A 25,908-nucleotide genomic window follows, 5' to 3' on the forward strand; every position below is an offset into this window, starting at 1 on the left:
ATATATATGTAAATGTATATATGTATATATATATATATATATATATATATACATATATATATATAAATGAGTCGTTATTTTATGCTAATAGTATAATGTATTCTCTGCTGTGATGTTTTTGTTAAATGTGTATTAGTTTTCTCAGTGTCAAGAATTAATCTACCTGAAAAAAGGCTTTTTTAATTGCCCAATCAAGTGAGCTGGATTCTGTTGTAGAGATAAACTTTGCCATTGCCGATGCCTTGTGCCATTGCTGTAAAGGCCTGTATGGAATGTAACACTAAACCGAGTCTACCATCTCATGGCTTACATGATTGGTTTATGCTTTAACTTTGGAATAAAATGATCCTTGTATTTATCAAACCGAAGGCAATGAGAATGATCCTGTTTGACATGTCAACGCTGTCTTTGTCTCACTGACCCTATACATTATATAGACCTCTTTGTGTCACTGACCCTATACATTATATAGACCCCTTTGTGTCACTGACCCTATACATTATATAGACTCCTTTGTCTCACTGACCCTGTACATTATATAGACCCCTTTGTGTCACTGACCCTATACATTATATAGACCCCTTTGTGTCACTGACCCTATACATTATATAGACCCCTTTGTGTCACTGACCCTATACATTATATAGACCCCTTTGTCTCACTGACCCTGTACATTATATAGACCCCTTTGTGTCACAGACCCTATACATTATATAGACCCCTTTGTCTCACTGACCCTATACATTATATAGACCCCTTTGTGTCACTGACCCTATACATTATATAGACCCCTTTGTCTCACTGACCCTGTACATTATATAGACCCCTTTGTCTCACTGACCCTGTACATTATATAGACACCTTTGTCTCACTGACCCTATACATTATATTGACCCCTTTGTGTCACTGACCCTGTACATTATATAGACCCCTTTGTGTCACTGACCCTATACATTATATAGACCCCTTTGTGTCACTGACCCTATACATTATATAGACCCCTTTGTGTCACTGACCCTGTACATTATATAGACTCCTCTTTTCATCCCTGATTCTTCTTCTTTTTTTTATTCTTCCAAACTTTTCTCATCACCATGGAAACAGGATAGCGGATGGCTGGCATTGTGTTATGGCTTTGTGAGCAGCGTCTACTGGCTACTATTTCTGTTCAGTGCAGGTCTTGTGAAATTCACAGGTTTCTCTCTGCCTGAGCCATCTGATGCAGGCCTTCTTCATAAACCTTGTCAGCTGGTGTGGATGTTATTAGAAGCTGTGCATTATATTACATGTATTTTTTTTCCTCTGTCAACATAATTACAAAGCTGAGTCAAACAAATGTAAAATGACAGAGGAATAAAATATATGTATAATATAATAAATATAACTTATTTAATTTATATAACTTATTCATAAATTTAACTTATTATAATATAAATCAGGAATGTAGATTTTTTTCACATATTTCCAAGATTCACATACACATATTAAAGGAATATGTATGGTATACAGCATGGTGTGTGTTATATGATAAACAGTATATGGTAAATATAGAAATATGCTGTTTCCAACACAGTGCTCACCCTCTGGCTGTTTAGTCACAACTGTGAAAATAAAATAGTAAAAAATATATAAATCTTGCAAATTTAACCCCCGAGGACACACGCATGATCAAGGGACGCTGCTAATTGGTAAAATTAGCACAACTCAGATTGTGAATTCAGAATAAGATTTCAGACGGAGTCTTTAGACTTGAAGAAAAATGAGTCAAGCAGCAACCTTCCACAAATTCTGTAACTATCCGTTCGATGGAAACAACATCGCTATATCTACAAAGATCATTAAGCTCCGCTTGCCATCTGTGGAAAGGTGACACATTCATGTTCTGTCTCCAAAGGAATGCTATCACAATAGACAATGTAGGCTGCCTGAATTCCCTCGGTCCAACTTCCGTCACCAAATGTGGTGTCGGGTGAGCAAATGTGAGCTGTAAGGTAGGTGGAGAGGAATGGAAAGTGATGGAGACCACTCTGATGGTGGTCAGCACTGCCCTGGTTCATTTCACAGTCTGTGTGTGTAACACAGTAAAGAAACACTTTGGTTGGGTCATTTCTCCTGTTCACATCTAGGAGTAATTCCATTGGCTCTAAAAAAAAAAACAAAACAAACACAAAGAGTACCGCCTGCGGACACTGAAACAACTTGTACGCCAAGCTTATCTCAAGCTGGCCGCTAGATCCGGAGACAGCTTGGCACAAGACGCCTTTTTACAGCCTGTGCCGTCCCTGCTGGTTTTGCGGCAGGTCTGAGTTACAAGCTTGGGCTGTCTGCGAGAGGCCGTGAATCAAGCTGAGGAGTTGGAAGCTATTCTGGGTGACAGCGTCCTGGTGAGTTCATCGCATTATGCTGTCAGGGTGTCCCATCAGTGCGTAGATGAGTCAACTCGAGATGCTGCAGTCCAGGAAAGGATGTCCCTAGAGTACGACTACACAACCGCCATTGGATAGAGAGGCCAGAAACCCCACACCAATAACCCTCCCATACCAGTAACCCAGTGACTTATGATGACCCCAGACCTCCAGCTTTCCATAATTGTGTCCTGAGATAGAAAACGGCCAGTTTGCTAGATGTGTGCCACATGAGGGGTATAAGTCAGCGAGGAGTGGATTTTTCCCCTCAGGTTTGGAACAACAGAAAGAGTTAATCAACCACAATCGCCTGTGCTGTCGAGTGCTGTGCTGTAGAGCGCTGTGCTGTAGAGCGCTGTGCTGTCGAGCGCTGTGCTGTAGAGCACTGTGCTGTAGAGTGCTGTCGAGCGCTGTGCTGTAGAGCGCTGTGCTGTAGAGTGCTGTGCTGTAGAGCGCTGTGCTGTCGAGCGCTGTGCTGTAGAGCGCTGTGCTGTAGAGCGCTGTGCTGTCGAGCGCTGTGCTGTCGAGCGCTGTGCTGTAGAGCGCTGTGCTGTAGAGCGCTGTGCTGTCGAGCGCTGTGCTGTAGAGCGCTGTGCTGTCGAGCGCTGTGCTGTAGAGTGCTGTGCTGTAGAGCGCTGTGCTGTCGAGCGCTGTGCTGTAGAGTGCTGTGCTGTAGAGCGCTGTGCTGTCGAGCGCTGTGCTGTAGAGTGCTGTGCTGTAGAGCGCTGTGCTGTCGAGCGCTGTGCTGTCGAGCGCTGTGCTGTAGAGCGCTGTGCTGTCGAGCGCTGTGCTGTAGAGCGCTGTGCTGTAGAGTGCTGTCGAGCGCTGTGCTGTAGAGTGCTGTGCTGTAGAGCGCTGTGCTGTCGAGCGCTGTGCTGTAGAGCGCTGTGCTGTAGAGTGCTGTGCTGTAGAGCGCTGTGCTGTCGAGCGCTGTGCTGTCGAGCGCTGTGCTGTAGAGTGCTGTGCTGTCGAGCGCTGTGCTGTCGAGCGCTGTGCTGTAGAGTGCTGTGCTGTAGAGCGCTGTGCTGTAGAGTGCTGTAGAGCGCTGTGCTGTCGAGCGCTGTGCTGTAGAGCGCTGTGCTGTCGAGCGCTGTGCTGTAGAGCGCTGTGCTGTAGAGCGCTGTGCTGTCGAGTGCTGTGCTGTAGAGCGCTGTGCTGTAGAGCACTGTGCTGTAGAGTGCTGTCGAGCGCTGTGCTGTAGAGTGCTGTGCTGTAGAGCGCTGTGCTGTCGAGCGCTGTGCTGTAGAGCGCTGTGCTGTCGAGCGCTGTGCTGTAGAGCGCTGTGCTGTCGAGCGCTGTGCTGTAGAGCGCTGTGCTGTAGAGTGCTGTGCTGTCGAGCGCTGTGCTGTAGAGCGCTGTGCTATAGAGAGCTGTGCTGTAGAGCGCTGTGCTGTCGAGTGCTGTGCTGTAGAGTGCTGTGCTGTAGAGCGCTGTGCTGTCGAGCGCTGTGCTGTAGAGCGCTGTGCTGTAGAGCGCTGTGCTGTAGAGTGCTGTGCTGTAGAGCGCTGTGCTGTCGAGCGCTGTGCTGTCGAGCGCTGTGCTGTCGAGTGCTGTGCTGTAGAGTGCTGTGCTGTAGAGCGCTGTGCTGTCGAGCGCTGTGCTGTAGAGCGCTGTGCTGTAGAGTGCTGTGCTGTAGAGTGCTGTGCTGCAGAGTGCTGTGCTGTCGAGCGCTGTGCTGCAGAGTGCTGTGCTGTAGAGCGCTGTGCTGTCGAGCGCTGTGCTGTAGAGCGCTGTGCTGTCGAGCGCTGTGCTGTAGAGCGCTGTGCTGTAGAGCGCTGTGCTGTCGAGTGCTGTGCTGTAGAGCGCTGTGCTGTAGAGCGCTGTGCTGTAGAGTGCTGTGCTGTCGAGCGCTGTGCTGTAGAGCGCTGTGCTGTCGAGCGCTGTGCTGTCGAGCGCTGTGCTGTAGAGCGCTGTGCTGTAGAGCGCTGTGCTGTCGAGTGCTGTGCTGTAGAGTGCTGTGCTGTCGAGTGCTGTGCTGTCGAGTGCTGTGCTGTAGAGCGCTGTGCTGTAGAGCGCTGTGCTGTAGAGCGCTGTGCAGCAGCCATGATTCAACCTGCTTCAGGAAGAACTTTATGGTGGTCAGGCTATGCCTGTGCCTGGGCTGGTTTGGATATATCTGAATATTATCATTAAAGCAGTGGAATAGGAGACACTGCCCTCTCATACACTTACCAAGTGGAAGGATATACATACATACATACAAGGAAAAGGACCAGATGCATGACAAGCCCTCAGAGAATTATTGTTATTCTGCCGTTGTCTTTGGTTGGACAGGTAAGAAGACAACAAATCATTCAGTTCTAAGATATCCTTAGTCAAGTTGCTCATTCTTAGAAGATGATTTGAAGTTTTTGCCGGGCAGTTGTAATGATGTTCAAACTGCTTGTTGTATTTCCAGTTTTATATTCCATATTATAACAAACAATAAACATTAAGGAGCGAGACCCAGAAGAATAGTGCCTAGTTAAATAAATACATACATACAGTCATCCATACATACATAAGTAGGAGACATTCCTTGAGAATAACTCAGGAGTGCTATTATGAAAACTCAGAAATAAGAGGCCAGGTTGCTCCAAATTCACTTATTCATACAACACGACGAAGGTTCTCACTAAAACACATGGGAGTTTGCTATATGATCCTTTTTAAAACGCTATAACCAACATGTAACAACACCAGGCAATGTACACATGATACCATCGTGGTAACATCTGTAAAGGGAACAATATACATTTTTTTACCCCTCACACAATCTTGTCTTATTTCTCTTGTAGAAAAAGAAGAAGAAGAAGAAGAAGAACAACAACAACAACAACAGCAACACAAAAAATATTTCATGAAAGGCGCATATCTTCATAAAATCCATTTTGATGGGGAAACAAAATTATACCAAATATGCTGCGCACTTGCTGATTCCTGTGAACAAGCCCTTATTACCCATAAGCACTTCTTTCCGTTCCGTACCGACTGTACAAACATGGCGGCCGAGGGCGATGTAGATTTGGACTTGGAGGCGGAGGAGAACTGCACAGGCAAACCTGCCGAAAAACCGCGTAAACATGACAGCGGAGCCGCTGATCTGGAAAGGGTGACTGATTATGCCGAGGAGAAGGAAATATCAAGCTCGGATTTGGAAACGGTAAGCCGTGGAGCCATTACCATCTTACCCACCCTGAGATCACGCATGGACTGAGGCTAACAAAAACTAGCTAGCCGTTTGATTGTTACATTTAGGGTATGTCAAAGATTTTGTTTTTCAGTTATCTAAGCGGGAAGACCCGTCACGGTTCAAAGGCTGCTTTTTATCTGGGACGACTTGCCTAGAAAGCTGCTAAAGTGAAAAACACACAAAAATATTAGGAACGCGTAAAAATATGAAACATGTGGCTAATTTAACGTGCACAAAACAAGAACACCCAGACGCTGGCTGTGTGTTAGAGACTAGCGTATTCATCCGTACAAGTATCGCACCTTACAAAGCCATCAAATGGGAAATGCATAGTTAACTAATCTAAACTTTCCGGAATACTAATGATTTCCAAGTTGGCCGGTAGTTTATTATAAAGTCGTCTTCTACTTCCGTTCTCTGAATTGTGCTATAGTCAAATATAGAGCTGTTGTAGACGTATGTGATGTGCACTATTCAATGTACCTATACACATATATAGTAACTTTATAGTAGTTATATTTGTGAATCAATAGTCATATAGTAATCTTTGCTAATCAATATCGTGTGCTGTTCCTGAAGGCTATGTCAGTGATTGGTGACAGGCGGTCCAGAGAACAGAAAGCAAAACAGGAGAGGTGAGTTCAAACGCATTTGATTCATCAACACCGTCGGCTTTACCGTATCTGAAACGATGAAATGAATATGCCTCTCTCTTCTTTCCTCCAGAGAAAAGGAATTGGCTAAAGTAACGATTAAGAAGGAAGATGTTGAGCTAATTGTAAGTACCCGTTCAGGATCACAGTTCATATTATCAGTAATATGACGCTGAATTGGTCTAATATACGTTGTGTGTCTATAGATGGGAGAGATGGAGATTCCACGCGGCGTGGCGGAACGCAGTCTGAGGGAGCACATGGGGAACGTGGTTGACGCTTTGATAGCGCTGACGAACTGAATTGGACTCATTTGACAGAACTATGGACACACGGGACTGCTTTTGTTGGCTGCGATGACGCCATTCCGGGATTTACGTGCTGCATTTTATTATCTGTAATAAAATAACCGTTTCAAAGTATCTAACTATATCATCTCCCTCTTGTTAAAGCTCCACCAGAACTTTGTTTTGAGAAACTACACCCCACCCCTCATAATTTATCCTTATGAGAAAAGACACAAAAAATTAAATCTTTGATTTAATCGCTGTTTTCCTCCTTTAAATTATACTGCAACAGTCGCAATTTATTAACAAAGGGAATAAAAGGCTCTACAATCAGAAAAACATTTTTACAAAAGGAAATTCATCTGAACAATTGTAAAAAAATGAAAAGAGAGGAGAACAAAGGAATCAGATGCAGATGTACAACGCTAAAACATAACGACCACTTTCTCTGTGATGAGGATTCCAATCTCTCCACTGATGCACAGAGATCTCACTGTGGGATCGTGAAAACAGTCTCTTTATCAAACGCATGTGCACTCAGGTCTTTCTCTTCTGAACGGAGGGTCGGTCAAACACATCCCTCACGCCTCCTGCCTTCTGTTTGAAAAACTTGCTGTTCTGAGCGCTCTCCTGAGCCCACGCAGAATCAAACGAGGTCGTGTCCTGATCCACCAGGTGTGTGTATTTAGTACGACCTGAACGACCGAAGTTCTTAACCTGAAACAGCAAAAAAAAAAAAAAAAATCCACCCGTTTGTAGTGGTCATTTCGGTTCGTGAACTAGTATTGGTTCAGTCCTGCTACCACTGGCTGTAATTAAAGCAGAGAAAAGTTCATGAGATATAGCACTAATTCTCTCACCTGCATGACTTTGGGCAGAATGGTCTTATTGAAGTGGTCCTCCAGGGTCGGGGCGCTGAAGTCTCTCTTATAAACGTCTTCCTCTTCATCCTGAAAGACAAGATACAGATGAATGAAGTGCAACAAAACAACAGCAGCACGCGCACACACGCACACACACACACACACACAAAACAACAGCAGCACACACACACACACACGCATACACACACACACACACACAAAACAACAGCAGCACTCACACACACACACACAAAACAACAGCAGCACGCACGCGCACACACACACACACACACACACACACACAAAACAACAGCAGCACACACACACACACACACAAAACAGCAGCAGCACGCACACACACACACACGCACGCGCGCTGTCCGTTTGTCTGACGTGAGCGGTAAAAAACTGACCATGAAGAAGGCTCCTCTGTGGTAGTATTTCTGAAGGAACTTGTATTTGCCCTTAGTCGCTTTGTTTGTGACGACTTTGCCGTTGTTGCGGAGCTCGGCTCTGCGTTCTTCCTCTGTGAGGTTACGGAATCTGTCGATTTCAGATTTCTCTTTCTCCAGCCTACAGACAGGGGGAAAAAAAGCCATTAGGTCAGTCACACACTCTACCTGTACCAGGTACACCTCCCCCTCACCTCTCTTATTCATGTTTTTATACACCACGTAATCCATCAGTGATTACTTCTGTCAAAGCGTTTACAGCGGTCACTAAGACAGGCCTAATGTTATGACTAGTATCCAATGTGTGCTGTAAATTTAAAGTACGGTTTTGACCCAGTTTGGACTGACTGAAGGCACAGGTCGCGTCAGTCCATCTTTAACACATCAGCCATTCGAGTCCAGCAGACTCAAGGCTTACGCTCACACTGCCTCAGAAAAGTCAGGTCAACCACTGCATCTCTTTACACTGTAAGCTGCACACAGCTGTCAAGCCATGGAGGCAGAAAGCTATTAAATTAAATGCCTTTGCAGCAGCATGGCTGCCTGATCGAACACAACTGCCACCTAGTGGTGAGGAGAGAAAGCCTTCCTGTCACACCTAAGGTAAAGTGCTCTCACAGGACTCCAAGTCTAAAACTTCACACACACACACACACCCCTCTCTCTCCCTCCCTCCTTCCTTCCTTCCTTCCCCCGCTCTCTCTCTCTCACACACACACACACACACACACACACACACGTGTATATGTACAACCATAACCATCAGTTCCTTCACACTACTATAAATGTGTATGGTGTAAATCAGAGGTGACCCCTGTCCGCTCCTTCGTGAAAAGCGAAACAGACCAAACAGACACAGAGGAAACTGAAGTACTCACGCTTCCCGAGCCTCACGATCCCGTTTGATCCGCTTTAATTCCCGGACCTTCCAGGCCTCGTACTCCTCTTCCTCGTTTTCCCCGTCCGTGTCCAAGGCCTCGAGCGCGGCCAGGGTACGTCGATTCTCCTCAAACTCCTTCTTCGCCTCCTCCTCCACGATTTTGAGCGTGTAACGCCGTCTTTCCTCGGCCTGTTTTTTGGCCTCCGCCTCCAGCTCTTTCTGTTTCTGCTCCTCTGCCTCCCGCTCAGCCACAGTCACCCTGTCCTTCCTGTCAGAGACACGAGAGGGACAATCAGATGCCCGCGCTTTAATACAGAAAAAGAAAAACTCTTCACCCAAACTAAGTTACCAACAGCAGTTACCAACCCAAAAAACATAAATCTCCCAAGCTGTTTCCGAACCACGACTTCCCAACATTAAACTGTTAACCTATCACAGCCCCCTGCTGAGTGATGACACGGGGGGAGGCGTGGCCCAAATGCCTCATTATGACACCTGATCTGGAGCCTGTGCTGATGCAGCTCTGTGTGACTCACTGACATGCTTCTTTACCCCAGTGCACACAGACGGCCGGTGACAGGGCCGAAGGCCGTCACATCAGACCCTGACAGTAAGTGAGGGTTAGGGTTAGGGTTAGGGTTAGGCATTTAGGCGAAAGCCGGTCAGAAAGCGGAGGCCGTACTTGCGGATGAAGACGGGTTTGAGGCGCGGTTCCGTCTCGTCCTCGCTGTCCGTGTATTCCTCGTACTCCGACTCCGACTCCGACTCATCTCCTGACTTCCCCTCCTCCTCCACCGCCATCATCTCCATCTCCTCGTTCTTTCTCTCCTGCGCTCTCTGACGCATCAGCGCGCGACGCCTCTCGATTTCCTGCAAACAGTGTGTGTGTGTGTGAGTTTTTACCTCTGATATTCTCTGGAAAAAAAATATTCAACCAAAAATATCCACTTTTTGGTTAAATAATTTTTCAGATATGCCACATTTAGATCTCAACTTGTCACAGCATATGACATTTTTTCTAATCAACCTGTCCTAAACAAAAAACCCAAATAAATGAATACGTTCAGCAACAACAACTGAGACAGCTGCCGCCCCCTGCTGGTCACAGTATATTTCAACAAGACAGGCCCACAGCTAGCAATTTGATACACAAAACATATCTGTAACTATGATGACTGAACAAATCATCTCAGAGGGAAACGTCCTGTATGTGACCTGAACATGAAAGGGTCCTTGGCATTAACTGACCTGCTCCTGACTGGGTGTGGTTCTACTGTACACTCAAAATATAACCATCAACATTAAGAGGGCAACAGCGATTCATAATTAGGTTTGAATGACAGCAGCAATGTGAAGAGCACTGTCATGTGGTTTTCTGAAAAATGCACATGCAATAGTTTCCCTGACTGTAGAAATCACCATTTTAACAGTGTGCTCCGCTGTGGCCTGTAGAAAACGAATGTTGGCTGGCACTGACAGCAGAAATCTGGCATGTGTGTGAGTCAGACGTCAAACACACACACTGACAGCCGCACACAACTTCTATCTTTCTTTACAACTACAACCTTTAGTTCACAAAATCCCGACTCGCAAAAATGCACCGACAACTTTACTGGCCACTCGTAATGCTTCCAGACCAAAAATCTATTTTGCCAAAATAATGAAGGGGATAAACAGAGGTGTGAAAAGAAGAAGAGCTTTGAAGCCCACGTGCTCACGGCGCTTTCCCGCTCTCTAACAGGCCTGTGCCTGTGTTCTCATATATGTTTACAGCCTTGATCATTCTGACACTACAGAGGACGAGAAGTATGAATCCATTTATTTTCCAGTGGTCTGCACTGTGGCAATCGACACGGACCCTTCACCGTGTCATGCTCATTATTTTTTCTCCCGCTAAATAACTTGCTTTCTGTTTTCTATCGCGCTTTCCTTTCCTGTCACTTTACATCACCAAACTTTTTCTACTTTTTTTTCTTCTGTCTTTGATTGCCGTTACGTCATTGGCTTTTTGCCGTGACTGAAAGGGGCTGCCGTGGAATATAGGAAAGGGCGTGATTCCTGCTACGGTGAGGGAAAACTGGAAACGGCATTCTCGCGGTTTGTTTTTCTCTCCCAGTCCCCAAGGCGCTTCCTGTCCGTTTATTATTCATTGTCGACAGTTCAGTACGCGCAACTTTGTTTTCGTACGGCGTGGGAATTCTTTCTCTCCACTAAACGGAATTACAATCACGGATTTGTAGTGGATGGACTCCACCTTGGATTGCTGCTCTGCCCCTCACTCTTCCTGCCGGCTTTTCCCCTACTTTCCCAGGTGACTACCCTCGGTTTCACACTCACTATCTGCTGTTTTCGAAACACCGTTCGCATTGTTGGCAAACTTACCCTACTAACCGGACTCTCCGTGGGGAGGGACGAACTTTGCGGAGGTCGTTTTTTTGTTTGTTTGTTTGTTTTTTTGTTTGTTTGTGGTTGATTCTCCTCTCAGTTATCCCTAATGAGAAACGACCCTCAGTCGGTCGTCTGTATATATGTAAATATTTGTGACAAATTGTAAATTATGTATTGTATTCTGTGCTGGACGTGCGGCGTTTTGTGTTGAGTGTTGCCATTGAGTTTTTTTTTTTTTTTTATGTTGGTTATTATACACTTTACATTGTTTCTCTGGATGTTTAACACTGTAAATATATTCATGGTCCCTACTCTGTTTTCATCCTACTCTGAAATATCGATGGGAATTCTTTTTGTATGACTGCCCTGAGACAGAGCTAGCTGTGCCAGGCCGCAGGTGAATCTAGGCCCTACTAGACACCTATGCGGTCTGATAGGGGTAAAAAGGCTGTGAGTAGACTATACTATTCTTCTTTAATTTTTTTTACTTTCTTCTTCTTCTTCCCTCTCTGTGACGCTCTTAGCGGGCGTCTGGCGCCCAACTAAAAGTAACCCTCTTTCAGTCTGCTGTTTACCGCTATAGCACGTATGCACTTTCATGTTTAAAAATGCTGTATGTTTTAACAGTTCTTTTATTAACATATTTATTTTTTTTTATATATATATATATTTTGATTCCGATTGTTCAAAGGTGAGTGTCCAGTGTAAACTCTCTGGACTGCTTTTATTTACTTATGGGTAGCTATTACTCTAGCTATTCTTCTTTTTTTTTTTTAATCTATTTAAATTTTCCAAACTTCAGTGCCTCCTAAGACATCCATGCACTTCTTTTAGGTATAGTTCAAAATTTCTGTTTTTCTCCGTATGTTAACAAACATATGCTCCTTTAAAGGGCGCTTTGTGTTGGAGGTTGTGTTAATGTAAATTTTGACACTAGTATTGTTGTATTAGCTGCAAAAGAACATTTGGCCCCAAATATCAGTAATTGGCCCCACTGATTGATATCTACCTTGACAAAATAAAACCCTATTTGTTGACCCTATTCAGGTAGTATCAGTATTAGTCTTTTTTCTTTGCTTTAAGGAAAAGAAATCCTGACCTCAGCGTTTTTCAGAGGACACAGAAACACAGCATATGACAAAGTAAACGGATGTGCTTTTAAATGCACTGAAGAGCCGACCTCATCATCCACTTCCTCCTCTTCCTCAGTGCTCTCCTCACGCTCCGGGTGCCACGCCCCCTCATCGGAATCTTCACTGCTCTCCGCCACCAACTCAGGTTCAGCGATCTGTCTGTGTCGAGCCAGCCTGCAGGACGCACACACACGCACACACGGGTCACACTCAGGACCACCCCAGAGAAACAACGTGACATAGACCACAAAACGAAACAAACAAACGGTCAGACCTTTCTTCTGCGTCTTCAGACACGCGGTTTAACAGACGTCTGAGACGGGGATCTGACATCTCCTCCTCCTCCATCTCCACCTCGGGTTCCACCTCCTTTCCTTTCTTAACGAACTGGAAGTCTTCCTCCTCTTCATCAGACGACTCCATCGGAGCGTAGTCCGGACGCTTGCCCGAGACATATCGCTTCACCTTCACCTTCTCCATCGAAATTTCACCTTTAAGAGACAGAGAGAGAGAGAAAGATCAAAGTCCCATAAATTACCGTAGTAACCAAAACATTCTGTCACGGCAATACAAACATGTAAACCTCTCCTCAACACTTTCTCCACTGAAATTTCACCTTTAAGAGACAGAGAGAGAAAGACTAAAGTCCCCGAAAAAAACTTTAGTAAACTAAACATCTACACATGTAAACATGCAAATTTCTCCTAAACAGTGTGGGTCACGATAATACAAGAATTATAATTCTTTTTGGTTGTTGGAGTGTAAGTGTTCTGCCATGTTTCTGAGCTTTCTGATACAGTGTAAAGACAAAACAAGAGCAGTTTGGAATTGTATACGTATGCCTAAGCGTTTAGAATAATATGGTTACATACCATTCCATTATCATTTAAAGCAAATTACAAGTGACATATGCCATAAAGATACACATTATTAACGTTGAGGCTTTATTTATAAATGGTAAACATACCTTCACACACAGAGAACACAAGACATATACAATGGAAATAAGTTGCAACAGCTATGTTACATCCATGATTTTCACATGACAATGGCCGTATATGTAGGTTCCATATCGTAGATTGTAATATATGGGCTACTAGCTACAAGCGCTAACGGCTAGCAAAATGTTTAGCTAGCTAACAAGCGATGCAGCTGAATAACCAGCAGTCAGCATCATATCTACTGCAATACACACTAACTAATCCTGGAATTAATGGCTACTATGTGAAGTGTAATTAACTTGGATGTCCACGTGGATAAGTTCGAACTGCTAAAGTTATAAACATTGGTACGTTGCTGAAATAGCCTTTTATCTGCCGTACAGGCGGTACTTCTCACCTTTTTCATTTCGAACGGGCACGGCGCCAGCCGTCGACTGGATCGGCGGCTGCTTCGCGTTTAGGGCGTTTTGACCCGACATAATGAACCGTTGAACGGAATCGGAGCTTTTAAGAGAAATCTTTCTGTCAGTCCCCCAAGTTGGCTGCAAACTACTATCGTTTCTGTCCTCCGAGGAAAGGAAATACTAAACAGAAGGAAACGGATGCTGTTGTCTTCCTCCGGGGGGGAACAAGTAAAAAGTATTTTGGTTCCACATTTTCTTTATGTGCACATCAGTTTCCTGTCCGGGCAGGCAAGGAATCAAGGCTAACGAAATGGCAACACAGCTGGGTTGTCTAACTTTAATTTTGTATTACATAAATGATTATATGGCCTAAATAATTTAAGAGACCTGTAACAGCACTTCAGTCAAAAACTGACTTAAACTGGACGTTTGAAGGAGTCACAATCAGAATCAGCAATGTTTTAAATTTTACGTCATGAGAGCATAAAAACAGCAAAAGTATAATCAGTTTTTTCTTTTACTTAAAAAAACCCAAACAAATAAACACACTTGCAAACAGAACGTTTTTAATATTTTGCACCATAATTACATTCCCTTTTCACAATGATTCCAACACACACACACAAAAAACACAATTTAATTTTTCAATCATTTGCAGAATTCCACAGTCCAGAGTTAACATTAGAATGCAAAGGCGTGTAGAAGGAGATAGAAAAGCTCAGATTCAAAGGCCTGTCTGTGAAATCACTGACTGTCATTTCACCCCAGATTCACAGCGTTTCATAATAAACCCTCAGTGAAGGTCCAGACCAGCACTGGACGATGTCTGTCAGACTCCACAGCAACAAGACTAAAAACCACAGACTGAACTTGTGAGAGGGGAAAAATCAGTGGCTCTGACTTTCCGACTTTCAAAACTGAAATATTGATTAACATTACCAGCCCCTCTTAAATAAATAATATATCTATATATGTTTAAATCCCAAAATACAACACGGTCCATGTACACCTAAAACAAAATCATATTTCTATGCCCCTTTCACGGAAGAGTTCCTGCAGTTTTTCTTCAAGTGCCGGGTTGGTTCCGCGGAGTCCTTTAACCACTTGGGCTGCCCATGTAAAGTATTCCTGAACCCGATCTGCTGTCCAGCCTAATGATACAATAGAAAGAAGGCATTTTAAAAATAATAATAATAATAATGAGCTTCATTAGCGGATGAGTTTCATTCAACAACATGATCAGCTCAGGGCTCATCACGCTGTAGAGAAATACAACAGATAAAGCTAAATGATAACATCCCTAAAAGAAAGTTTAAAAAATGACAAACATCCCTCTTCAAACTGAAACTACGAACTGTGTCATGGAAACATAATCCAACAGGGAAACAGTCGTTGGTTTTCACCTGTTGGCGTGCAGCGGTTCAGGTCGCGGAGGTTGTACAGTTTATCTGCCAGTTTGACCAGTTTGGCCTGTTGGCTACAGTGTGGAGCATGCTCCACCTGCAGCCGTTTCCTCTCTTGTTTCGGCAGTGTCTTATCATCAGTCACCTCCTGAACTATTCTGGTCACTGTTGGTCCAAAGACAGATTCAAGTTCAGCAAAGGTTGTGTCTGTATCTTCCACAGTGTCATGAAGCAATGCAGCCTGTATTAAAGGGGCAAAAAGTAATCTTTGAGCACGCTCTGTAGACCAACCTAATTACTTAGCAGAAAGAACATATTTAAAAGCAATAACGTACTAGAAATAATGTACTAATGTACTAGTGAATTGCTTGAGATCACTTTTGACATTTTGTAAAGAACTGTCTTTTCTTTTTTCTGTCGACCAAAATTCACTGTAGTACATTTTTGTTGTGGTTTAAGACAGTTCTAACCCTCTGTCTAAACATTCGTCTATTGCCTCTGGTGTCATTAAAACAAATCTTTTATGACTCACTTGCAAAACTTCCGGATCTGTAATTCCACCTTCATGGCTTAGAATTCTCGCTACCCCTGTCAAAACAAAAATGATGTGCAAGTTTAATAATTTAAATATAAACCATACTTTGACGCATTGACACTGTAGTGTTGTCTGAGAACCGCCACATTTCACCCATCAAATTAACCGTTTTAAGATTAGCACCTATGGGGTGGTTGATGTACGGGGTTCCCTCTGGATCTCTGCGGCGTTGATTACGATGTTTCTCGGCAGCAAAGTTAACAGTTTCCAATAGGACTGACGATATTGAATTCATGATTACAGTGAGTCAAAAACGTCAAAACGCTCCGCTGTCGTCACTAGATGTCAATCAGATTCCTCGATAAACTAGAGAGATTATATTGGCAGTGTTGTTTATCCCAGATACTTTTAAACGAAATCAGTGTTTTCAATAATTAGTCTTTAAAAATGAATTAAGAACGTGGTGACTTTCAGAGATAATTTCTGAACAGTGTGACAAAACTTAACACAGAAAGTCTCACAGCAAAAGGCTCTTATACTCCGTGCACTTTGCTCGGAACGAAATATGGCAGACATAGTGTGCGTGCACGTTATCTGTCCGTACTGAAACAAGTATCATTTCTACCGTCTGTCATCGTTACTTCCGCAAACAAGAGCTTGAGGTATGTTGCTAACGATCTGTGATTATTGAATCTGTTACTGTATTTCTCTGCGGTTTTAATTGTATGTCTCTGACTTGGTCTGTGGTCTTCTTAAGTGACAGTTTGCAAAACGGTGTACCCCAGTCGTTGGCTACACGCTACAGCTAATTTTGTCATCGTTTGGATAGTCCTACGTGTCTTTCACCGACTACTATAGTAGAATCAAATCTATAATGATATATTAGTATCCTAACGTTTTCCCTCAAGGAAAAAATGGTAATGATGCTGGAGTGAAGATACGTGACATGGATATCTTAATTACTGTGGTCGTCATGGTTTACAAGCTTGCGATGTAGCAAACTGGCAGGAGATGAGTTGAATGAATGAATCTATGCAAAAGTCTTCTGTTTTCATGAGACGGATGGTTATCTTTAAAATCTTAAAATTTCAGTAATAGGGTTTGATATTAGCCGAAATACAATTATGCGTGGCAAACCCACAAGATAATCCCAACAGCTGTTTACATGACATCTGAAATGCTCTGTGCTTTTTAGGGTCAGTGTGTAGCAGTTCTGCTGTGCATTCAGCAGGAACATGGCAAATAGCGGGAGGAGAGATGCGCCTGAACTTCCCGACTTCTCTGTGCTTAAGAGAGTTGCCAGAGACCAATTGATCTACCTTTTGGAACAGGTATAATAGAACAGGCATCATTTGTGTGATCTTCGTAATTATATATCGTATGGTATTAAGACACAGTTATATGTTTTACTAGCTGCCAGGGAGGAAGGACCTGTTTATTGATGGAGATTTAATGAGCCCGCTGGATCGCATTGCCAATGTCACAACGCTTAAGGTAGGTGTGCCTCCGCGATCGCCACGTACTGTAACCAGGTTATCTTTAAGCACGAGCCTTTTCTGTGAATGTTCTCTGGGGGGGAAAAAAACGTTAAACAACCATTTGTTTTCAACTGTACTCTGTAGCAACATGAAGTGGACAAACTCTACAAAGTTGAATTCAAATCAATCTTCAGCACATCCGATCAGTAAGTAAATAACCGTGTCTCCGTCATATGATATTATTCAAATCAGAAAATTGTACAAGTTTCGTAACCGTTACTTTGTTCTTTGTCTCAAAGGTTGTGCTTCCTGGTTCGTCCCCGAATACAAACGGTCAAGTGGATCTCCGGTATGACGCTGATATCACCTTATCTCTAGCCTAAATATGTTATTTAACATTTGAAATAATGCAGACATTCTGTCTCATCTATTCACGTCTTTCTTTTTTTTTAGACGTTATTAATGCAGATAAGATAGCAGGAAGAGTTCGAAGATACAAGATTATATTTTGCCCTCAGAAGGTGAATATGCTTTTAAATATGAACCTGTGACCAATGAATTGAAACGATGAGAAACGCTGGGACATCTTATATCATCACTCTGAATCTTGTCTCATTCAATATCATCGCTTACAGTTTTATGCCTGTGAGACTGTGCTTGAAGAGCAGGGTGTTTATGGAGGTGAGTGCCCAGTGTCATTGTTTGTTTGTTTGTTTGTTTTTTAATTGTTGAGCTATACTGTTGTGAGAATACATAATGTTAAATCTTAGTGTTCTGATTTGTAGATGTGACCATTGATGAGTGGGCCTTCTATCTCCTCCCACTTGATAATGACATCATAAGTCTAGAGCTCCCAGAATTCTTCAGAGACAACTTTCTGGTAATGTTTTTGTGCTGGATTTTCTAGGGTTGAAATAACCACAAAAAAGCGCGAAAGGCCGGCTGTACAATTATATCGCAGTTTCACAAAAATGCACCTTACGGTTTGTTTAAATGATGTTAAAGTAGTGTTTCTCTCGGATTTGCGCTCATTATTTTTGGCCATACCCTCAGAGAAAGAGAATGGAAATGTTGTTTTTCCTTTTCCCTGTGTCCAAAGGAAGGGGACCAGCGCTGGGTGACTACTGCAGGGAGCGCTTTACACCTCCTGCACTCTCTCTACGGCCCCTTCACGAAGGTTTACGGGATCGGACGCTGTGCCAAAGTAAGACACGGACAGGCGGTGCATGAGCTTCGCCCACGTGGATGCGTCTGTGCTTCATCTGCTCTCGTGTTGTGTTGTAGATGGTGTACGAATCGTGGAGGGAGCAGGTGGAGGACGGGGAACAGAAAGCGCAGCAGCACCAGACTGAGATTGGCAATGTCTTTCTCATAGACAGAGGTTCTCATGCATTTCCCATGTCTTTCTCATAGACAGAGGTTCTCATGCATTTCCCATGTCTTTCTCATAGACAGAGGTTGTCATGCATTTCCCATGTCTTTCTCATAGACAGAGGTTGTCATGCATTTCCCATGTCTTTCTCATAGACAGAGGTTGTCATGCATTTCCCATGTCTTTCTCATAGACAGAGGTTCTCATGCATTTCCCATGTCTTTCTCATAGACAGAGGTTCTCATGCATTTCCCATGTCTTTCTCATAGACAGAGGTTCTCATGCATTTCCCATGTCTTTCTCATAGACAGAGGTTCTCATGCATTTCCCATGTCTTTCTCATAGACAGAGGTTCTCATGCATTTCCCATGTCTTTCTCATAGACAGAGGTTCTCATGCATTTCCCATGACAACCTCTGTCTATGAGAAAGTTTTTTTTTACAGTCTGTCTGATTGTGTTTAACATTTACAGTCAGTAGATCGTAGAGTCCTGTCTGATTGTGTTTGACATTTACAGTCAGTAGATTACAGAGTCCTGTCTGATTGTGTTTGACCTCAGAGTGAGGGTGTGAAATAACCTCTGCCTGTCAGAACTGATATGAATGTGGTATGGTTGGAGTGGTTTGGTGTAGTCAGGACCAGAGGCAGTCAGACGTCTTCACAGAGCTGTCTACACTGTAGGGCTCACTATGTCTGACCCCTGTGTGAATTAGCTCTCTGTGTCTGACTCCTGCTCCCTCTGCCTTCTGTAGATGTGGACTTTGTGACTCCTCTGTGCTCACAGGTGGTCTATGAGGGTCTAGTGGACGACATTTTCAGGATTAAATGTGGCAAGTGTTTTCACCTTTTCTTACGATGTTATTTTCAGTTAACAATTAGAAAAAAAGAATCATTTCATTTAATATCAGATGCAAACGTTATCTGCATTGTGATGTCACCAGCAACAAGAGTAGCTTTGTTGTAACTAATTCTTTTTAGTGATAAGCTGCCAGCATTGTGTGCCGACCTTAGCTTACTGTTTGCTACTCTGTGAAACCAAAGTTCTGAATGGAGAATTGCTATGTGCTATTCTGTAAATAATAGTTGACCTACACATTGACCTCCACACTTCCTGTTGTGATTGACAGGAAGTGTTGAGTTTGGCCCTGATGTCACTTCCTCAGACAAGAGCATTAAAGTCATGCTCAATTCTCAAGATAAGGTATGTTTAAGACACACACACACACACACACAAAATCAACTCCAGTTTGCTTTTATACCCATGACTGTCTCAGATGGTTTGACTGGTTTCCCTCTCTTTAGGTGTTTGACTGGTTTCCCTCTCTTTAGGTGTTTGACTGGTTTCCCTCTCTTTAGGTGTTTGACTGGTTTCTCTCTCTTTAGGTGTTTGACTGGTTTCTCTCTCTTTAGGTGTTTGATGAAATTAGAAATGAGCATTTTTCCAACGTCTTTGGCTTTCTGAGCCAAAAGGCCCGGAACCTGCAGACGGCGTATGATGTGAGTGTACCCGCATTTCTACACACACGCCCACGAGACGCAGTTCATTTACATTCACGTCTGCGCAGAGCAGTGAGGGTAGACGCCGCGTTTGACTTTTTTTCGCTGTCTGTTGTCGCCACAGAAACGGCGCGGGATGGACATCAGACAGATGAAAGCGTTTGTCTCAGAGGAGCTGAAGGGCCTGAAGCAGGAGCACCGTCTGCTCAGTCTGCGTGAGTTTTATACAGAGGATTATAGATGATGTGCAGGTGCAGGTGCACCGTCTGCGCAGTCTGTGTGAGTTTTATAGTCATGATTATAGATGATGCGCAGGCTGATTTTCTGCCCGTTCAGAGGTTGAACAGGCAGTGGCTTTGATGCACGATCAGGAGAGTTTGTCATCTATTCATTCCACTGTCTTCACCAGTTTGGTCTGTACTGGTTGATTGAAAAATACATTTTTTCCACCAGATATTGGTGCGAGTGAATCGATGATGAAGAAGAAAACCAAGCAGGACTTCCAGGAGCTGCTCAAGACTGAACACTGTAAGATTTGAATGAAATATGGGTCCAGCTCTGAGCCGCACTGCACACTAATGTTAAACGTAGTTTTATGTGTAGTTTTTGGTCTTTGATTTGCCGCTGGAATTGATCCCGGTGCTGATGGGCAAAGTGTTTCCAGAGCGATTTCCGTCCGCTACCTACAAGATCAGATTATACTGAATTTCATGGAGTTCAGTTTGAATTCTTAGAATTCCAGTCTTCATCTGAATGCATGGGTTAAACTCCATCTAAACCCTCCTCTGTTTCCCTTTAGCCTTACTGGAAGGCTTTGAAATTCGGGAATGTATCACCTTTATTGAGGAGCACATAAGTAGACAGGTAGGTTTATAAGAGACGTCATCCGCTGTGTTATTTAAAATGTTCGGACATTTCCTGCCAGTGGATTTATCTTTAATATTCTGTCCTCCAGGTGTCTATGGTGGAGAGTCTCAGACTGCTCTGTCTCCTGTCTCTGACAGAAAACGGTACAGCTTTTCAACTCCTACTGGAAAAATCAATCAAAATACAAACATTAGCTTTGATTAGGCTTGAGGGGTTTTTTGGTCTTGAGAAATTAAAAAATTCGCTTGATATTTTACAACAGGGCTTCTTCCCAAAGACTACCGGTCTCTGAAAGCTCAGTATCTGCAGGTGAGTTCTGCCCAGTGCGACACATCGCTCTCTCACCTGTTTGTGTGTTTTTTGCAGTAGTAGTAAAAGTGTTTGTACTGTTTTGTGCTGTGTGTGTTGTGCACTGATGGAATGAGTGACTATCCATTGTCTTACACTGTGTTTACAGTGACAATAAAGATGAAACTTAAGACTCAGCATAGCCCTCAGAGCAAAGGTGACAGATCAAACAAAGCTGAAGACATCATAACCATAAACCTGTCTTTGCTCCAGGGCAGCACAGTCATGCTGTCAGCTGTTTCTCAGAGCGATGGTAAAGTTAACTGTTTCTCCGTCCTCAGAGCTACGGTATCGAACACCTGTTGACATTTTCAAATCTGCGGCAGTTGGGTTTTCTTGTGGAGCAGCAGCCCGGCGAGACTCTCACAGTGATGGAGAGCAAAGTCGGGAAACTGGTCAACGACAAGACTGCAGGTGAGACATGTGTGTGTCAGGAAACTCGTCAACGACAAGACTGCAGGTGAGACATGTGTGTGTCAGGAAACTCGTCAACGATAAGACTGCAGGTCAGATGTGTGTGTCGGGGAAACTCGTCAACGATAAGACTGCAGGTCAGATGTGTGTGGCGGGGAAACTCGTCAGTGACAAGACTGCAGGTCAGATGGGTGTGGCAGTCAGGGGCAGCAGCGGAGTCAGTCAGATAAAGGAGCGCCGTAGTCTGAGGGTCTCTGCTCTTCACTCAGTGTTTCCCAGCCCTGCTCCTGCTCCTCTCTGTGTTAGTGTAAGTGTAAGTGTTAGGGCAGGGAGAGAGCCGAGGGCTGTGTTAGTGTTAGTGTTAGTGTAAGTGTTAGTGTTAAGGCAGGGAGAGAGCCGAGGGCTGTGTTAGTGTAAGTGTAAGTGTTAGTGTTAGTGTTAAGGCAGGGAGAGAGCCGAGGGCTGTGTTAGTGTTAGTGTTAGTGTTAAGGCAGGGAGAGAGCCAAGGGCTGTGTTAGTGTTAGTGTAAGTGTTAATGTTAGTGTTAAGGCAGGGAGAGAGCCAAGGGCTGTGTTAGTGTTAGTGTAAGTGTTAGTGTAAGTGTTAGTGTTAGTGTTAGTGTTAGGGAGAGAGCCGAGGGCTGTGTTAGTGTTAGTGTAAGTGTTAGTGTTAGTGTTAGTGTTAGGGAGAGAGCCGAGGGCTGTGCAGGGTGAGGAGAGAGTGACCTGCAGCTGATGAACCCTGTGGTTGATCCAGAGGAGTCCAAGCTTATTGAATAAAAAAAAAAATATCAAAGTCATTTTGTTTGTCATGTTTTATTTATTTTTTTCAGGCAAACTGACTGATGCTTTCTCTTCTCTGGCCAAGAAGAATAATTTCCGAGCGCTGAGTAAGAGGCTCACTCTGGTATGAACCCGAGAGACTTCTTTTTCAATGCCTCAGTTTGCATGTGTTGGCTAAAATAACTCCAGAATCAGCTTTAAAGCTGGACCTTCAGCAGACTTTAAAGATAACCAATGTAAACATCACAGTGTGATTGTTGAGCTTGTTGTTGTCGTGGGAACATACAGGTGCCCAAGTCAGGGGAGGAATATGACCTGCGTGTGCCCCGGGATATGGCCTACGTGTTCAGCGGCGCTTACACCCCCTTAAGCTGCAAACTGATCGAGCAGGTCACTGATCTTCTTAAAGTTTACAGTCCGTTTGAAATCCCACTTTGACCCGTCTCTACGACAGGAAATCCGTCACACTGTTTCCTGTCTGTGTGTTGCAGGTGCTGGAGCGTGACGGCTGGACGGGACTCGATGATGTCACGCGGATGCTTAACGGCCATGAGTTTGCAGTCACAGGTGAGAGAGTGACTTATCGTATCAGACTGAGGTGGTAGACATACTCACCTTCCTCACAGACATGCATGTCCATCTCCCTCCTTCTCTGTTTCCAAAACCTTTCCCCTCCGTCAGCTGGGAGTAACGGGACAGAGCCCAGATCAAGAGCGGACAATCAACGCATCGTCCTCGTCATGTTTCTGGGCGGCTGCACTTTCTCCGAAATTTCGGCCCTGCGTTTTCTAGGCAGAGAAAAGGGTGAGGAGTTCATTTATTTTTCTACAGACTCCACGAAACATGAGAGATTTTTTTTTTAATGAAATTTAGTCTTCACATGAAGTATAACACTAAGCTTTATGATTTTCTCTCAGGTTATAAATTTATCGTGGTGACCACCGCCATCACAAACAGCGCACGACTGTTGGAGGCTCTGCTGGACTCACATGTCTGAAAACTGGATTCTGTCCAGGAAACTCTCATGAGATACAGACCAAAAACACCGGATGGGAAAGAGGAGAGGACACTCTGCCGTCTCCCTCTCCGTTCGCGGAGTTATTGACAAACACTCAATATCAGCTGCATAACAGTTTATCGGCACATTGCTAATGCTAAAAACACACAAAATCTGAAGTATGAAACACAGGCATAGAAGAACCGGAACAACAAGTCATAAGGACAGTTTAAGATGAGTTTGAGGTACTTTGATCTTTTTTGTGTGTCATGTGCAGTAGGTTCACGCCAGAGCATAAAAAATACTGTTATTTGATTTTAAGTCGCCTGGTCTTTGTTATCTAGGTTTGGGAGTCATCCTGCTCCCATCCTTAGATAACACACCGACAGGCCCTGGTACAGTTCTCTGCACACACCGACAGGCCCTGGTGCAGTTCTCTGCACACACCGACAGGCCCTGGTGCAGTTCTCTGCACACACCGACAGGCCCTGGTACAGTTCTCTGCACACACCGACAGGCCCTGGTGCAGTTCTCTGCCTGGTTTGTGTTTCAGTGAGGAGAGCGAATCCCTCACAAAGTGCCCTCTGTTGCTGGAAGCTCAACGTAACGTTAAATATGCCTGCGACAATGACCTGTGAAAAAGACACTAACATAGTTCAGTAAAGTGCCTCCCTGTGCTTAGCGTGCTAGTATCTACTGTACTGCAGATGTAAACGGAGCTGTTTTGAGATGGAGGTGAGGTTACTGTCATACTGGCATTTCAGGTCTGTCTGATCTGTGTATGCAGGCAGCGATAAGATGAGAGGAATGACTTCTGAACTGAGAATGAATCTTATAAGTTCCTAAGATGTATGATTAAAAATGTTTTCAGTTTGTCTGTCTGTTGTCTGTCTGTCTGTCTATGACGGCTTAAGCCCACTTACTGAAGACAGCCAACACCCTCCCCAACAGGGACAGATTACGGGCCATTTCTCCGGCTGAGGCCGCGCTCTCTAAAAGCCCAACGTCTGCCCATTTCTGTTGATAGACAAAAGAGGTTTTATATCAGTAAACACAGCAATGGGGCCATTTCAGTGGAGCAGCTGTAGATTACCACAGTTTGGCAATTACAGATTAGGAGCATAGGGGGAAAAAAGAGAAATTACGACTCAAACAGTTACATAGAGTCAGAGTCAGGAGATGTGCTGTGTTAGACAGTCTCTCTGTGTAATATCTACAGATAAAGAATATACACTCAGCTGAAGAGAAGAGCTGGTTCTTACCGTCGAGCTGATCTCTGGTTTGGGGAAGCAGAGCGTGAACATGTTCCACCTGCTCCTCTTCTCCTCCTCCTCAGTTTGAGGAGCGTGAGGTGTGTTGTCATTATGCTACATCTGTGCTACAGTTCCATTTGCCCTGTTATTTATAATTCATAACACTCCAGTTTTGATTTAGGGATGCTGGTAGTAACACCAAAGTTACTTCAAAGTGAGTTACATTTAATGTTTGGAGTCTGTGTGTGTGTGTGTGTGTGTGTGTGTGTGTGTGTGTGTGTGTGTGTGTGTGTGTGTGTGTGTGTGTGTGTGTGCGTGTGTGTGTGTGTGTTTTGTGGCGGGTTGCCCAACCGTCTGTGTTTGTCTTGTTTCTTCCCAGAAGGCCACCACTGTATTTTCTTTTGTATTTAACTTCACAGGCAGTAGTTAGAATAAAGACCCTAAACCATATGACATTTGCTGACTTGGTTTGTCTACCGGGCCACATGATGTTCATTAATATTACATTAACAAACTATTTCAATTAACCACTGTTTTGTTTTGTTTGTTTGTTCGTCTGTTGTATTTTTACAGGTTTGTAATACAAGGTTGCTGCTCTTTACTACTGGAACTCGTTTTCTTGTTTACTACTGCCGTTCTGCTGATCAAACATAGTCACTCAGGAAAGTCACTCAGAGCTGAGTCAATTACAGACTACTGCCACCTAGTGGGTCTGCTGTGGTACTGCATAACGGCATAACTACTGTAAATACACCTCTCTGGTCCCACTCTAGAACACAGTGGCTATGCAAGAGAGAGAGAGGGTGCTTAAAATATCATATTTTCATAACGATTACATGATTTTTGTACTTGGGACATTGTCTTGCCAGATTATATTAGGAGCTGCAAAGTTTCTAGTGCAGAAGCATAACATGACACAGCATCATGGCTGATTTATGAGCAGTATGTTAAACGTCACAGTAACTCTTTACTCTTGAGTGCTCTTCTGCAGAATATCTACTCTCATGCTCATTTTATAGCAAGGCAAGGAAGGATTTAAAATCTCACAGCAACAGTCAGTTTATCAGGTGGTAACAGAGAATCTGATGTACTGTATGACTGTATGCTTGTTTTTGAGGTGCAGAGGGAACCTGCTTTAATGGGGTTGGTTGGGGGAGGAACCACCTCTGGAGGTGGAGCCTGCTGCCTATCTCATCACCCACCTGCTGGACAGGGCCACGCCCCTGTGTAGTTTTACCAACAATGATTGGCTGCATATATAAACAGCCAATTAAAATCTGCTATATGCTAATCTCCCTTCCACTGCAGTTTATATTTATGGGCCCATTGTAACGCCATAGCCTGGTTTCCCTTCACTACTGCAATCATATACATATATCTATAG

The 25,908-nt window shown here is 43.9% G+C and overlaps 4 protein-coding genes across 5 annotated transcripts; 2 read left to right on the top strand and 2 right to left on the bottom strand.

The window, feature by feature from the left end:
* Positions 1-5,362: 5,362 nt before the first annotated feature.
* Positions 5,363-6,652, top strand: hypk (huntingtin interacting protein K). Its single transcript, XM_030765776.1, has 4 exons — positions 5,363-5,547; positions 6,157-6,212; positions 6,304-6,355; positions 6,437-6,652. Exons 1-4 carry the CDS (start codon positions 5,386-5,388, stop codon positions 6,530-6,532), a joined length of 366 nt encoding a protein of 121 aa, XP_030621636.1. The 5' UTR covers positions 5,363-5,385; the 3' UTR covers positions 6,533-6,652.
* A 78-nt stretch (positions 6,653-6,730) lies between these two features.
* Positions 6,731-13,740, bottom strand: mfap1 (microfibril associated protein 1). The gene is made up of 8 exons (XM_030765775.1): positions 13,572-13,740; positions 12,508-12,724; positions 12,281-12,407; positions 9,395-9,582; positions 8,711-8,980; positions 7,794-7,953; positions 7,378-7,467; positions 6,731-7,234 (listed from the first exon to the last, which is right to left on the bottom strand). The coding sequence occupies exons 1-8, from the start codon at positions 13,651-13,653 to the stop codon at positions 7,055-7,057; spliced, it is 1,314 nt and encodes a 437-aa protein (XP_030621635.1). The 5' UTR covers positions 13,654-13,740; the 3' UTR covers positions 6,731-7,054.
* An 817-nt stretch (positions 13,741-14,557) lies between these two features.
* On the bottom strand, positions 14,558-16,015 carry hddc3 (HD domain containing 3). Its single transcript, XM_030766327.1, has 4 exons — positions 15,700-16,015; positions 15,514-15,569; positions 14,982-15,222; positions 14,558-14,729 (listed from the first exon to the last, which is right to left on the bottom strand). Exons 1-4 carry the CDS (start codon positions 15,809-15,811, stop codon positions 14,599-14,601), a joined length of 540 nt encoding a protein of 179 aa, XP_030622187.1. The 5' UTR covers positions 15,812-16,015; the 3' UTR covers positions 14,558-14,598.
* A 736-nt stretch (positions 16,016-16,751) lies between these two features.
* On the top strand, positions 16,752-23,474 carry vps33b (VPS33B late endosome and lysosome associated). Of its 2 annotated transcripts, XM_030766138.1 has the most exons (23): positions 16,752-16,847; positions 16,930-17,010; positions 17,139-17,200; positions 17,294-17,343; positions 17,448-17,515; positions 17,630-17,675; positions 17,780-17,874; positions 18,094-18,198; positions 18,279-18,375; positions 19,119-19,200; positions 19,498-19,567; positions 19,777-19,863; positions 19,988-20,078; positions 20,317-20,391; positions 20,663-20,727; positions 20,819-20,873; positions 20,993-21,039; positions 21,360-21,492; positions 22,325-22,398; positions 22,563-22,664; positions 22,766-22,859; positions 22,974-23,078; positions 23,192-23,474. In XM_030766138.1, exons 1-23 carry the CDS (start codon positions 16,752-16,754, stop codon positions 23,269-23,271), a joined length of 1,860 nt encoding a protein of 619 aa, XP_030621998.1. In that variant the 3' UTR covers positions 23,272-23,474. The 2 variants fall into 2 exon arrangements, with proteins under 2 accessions (XP_030621998.1, XP_030621999.1); XM_030766139.1 differs by lacking the exon at positions 16,930-17,010.
* The last annotated feature ends 2,434 nt before the right edge of the window (positions 23,475-25,908 follow it).

Source organism: Chanos chanos, chromosome 2 (genome assembly GCF_902362185.1).
Source record: "Chanos chanos chromosome 2, fChaCha1.1, whole genome shotgun sequence".
NCBI classification, from domain to species: Eukaryota; Metazoa; Chordata; class Actinopteri; order Gonorynchiformes; family Chanidae; genus Chanos; species Chanos chanos.

Coding starts and splice junctions, on each gene's coding strand:
- hypk (XM_030765776.1), top strand. CDS start 5,386: ATGGCGGCCGAGGGCGATGTAGATTTGGACTTGGAGGCGGAGGAGAAC. Junction 5,548..6,156: donor CAAGCTCGGATTTGGAAACG/GTAAGCCGTGGA, acceptor CTGTTCCTGAAG/GCTATGTCAGTGATTGGTGA. Junction 6,356..6,436: donor AGGAAGATGTTGAGCTAATT/GTAAGTACCCGT, acceptor GTGTGTCTATAG/ATGGGAGAGATGGAGATTCC.
- mfap1 (XM_030765775.1), bottom strand. CDS start 13,653: ATGTCGGGTCAAAACGCCCTAAACGCGAAGCAGCCGCCGATCCAGTCG. Junction 9,583..12,280: donor AGGAGGAAGTGGATGATGAG/GTCGGCTCTTCA, acceptor CACTGTTTGCAG/GAAATCGAGAGGCGTCGCGC. Junction 7,235..7,377: donor TTCTGCCCAAAGTCATGCAG/GTGAGAGAATTA, acceptor TTGCTGTTTCAG/GTTAAGAACTTCGGTCGTTC.
- hddc3 (XM_030766327.1), bottom strand. CDS start 15,811: ATGAATTCAATATCGTCAGTCCTATTGGAAACTGTTAACTTTGCTGCC. Junction 15,223..15,513: donor CAGATCCGGAAGTTTTGCAA/GTGAGTCATAAA, acceptor CCTTTAATACAG/GCTGCATTGCTTCATGACAC. Junction 14,730..14,981: donor GAACCGCTGCACGCCAACAG/GTGAAAACCAAC, acceptor TTGTATCATTAG/GCTGGACAGCAGATCGGGTT.
- vps33b (XM_030766138.1), top strand. CDS start 16,752: ATGGCAAATAGCGGGAGGAGAGATGCGCCTGAACTTCCCGACTTCTCT. Junction 17,875..18,093: donor TCTTCAGAGACAACTTTCTG/GTAATGTTTTTG, acceptor CTGTGTCCAAAG/GAAGGGGACCAGCGCTGGGT. Junction 22,860..22,973: donor AGGTGAGAGAGTGACTTATC/GTATCAGACTGA, acceptor GTAACGGGACAG/AGCCCAGATCAAGAGCGGAC.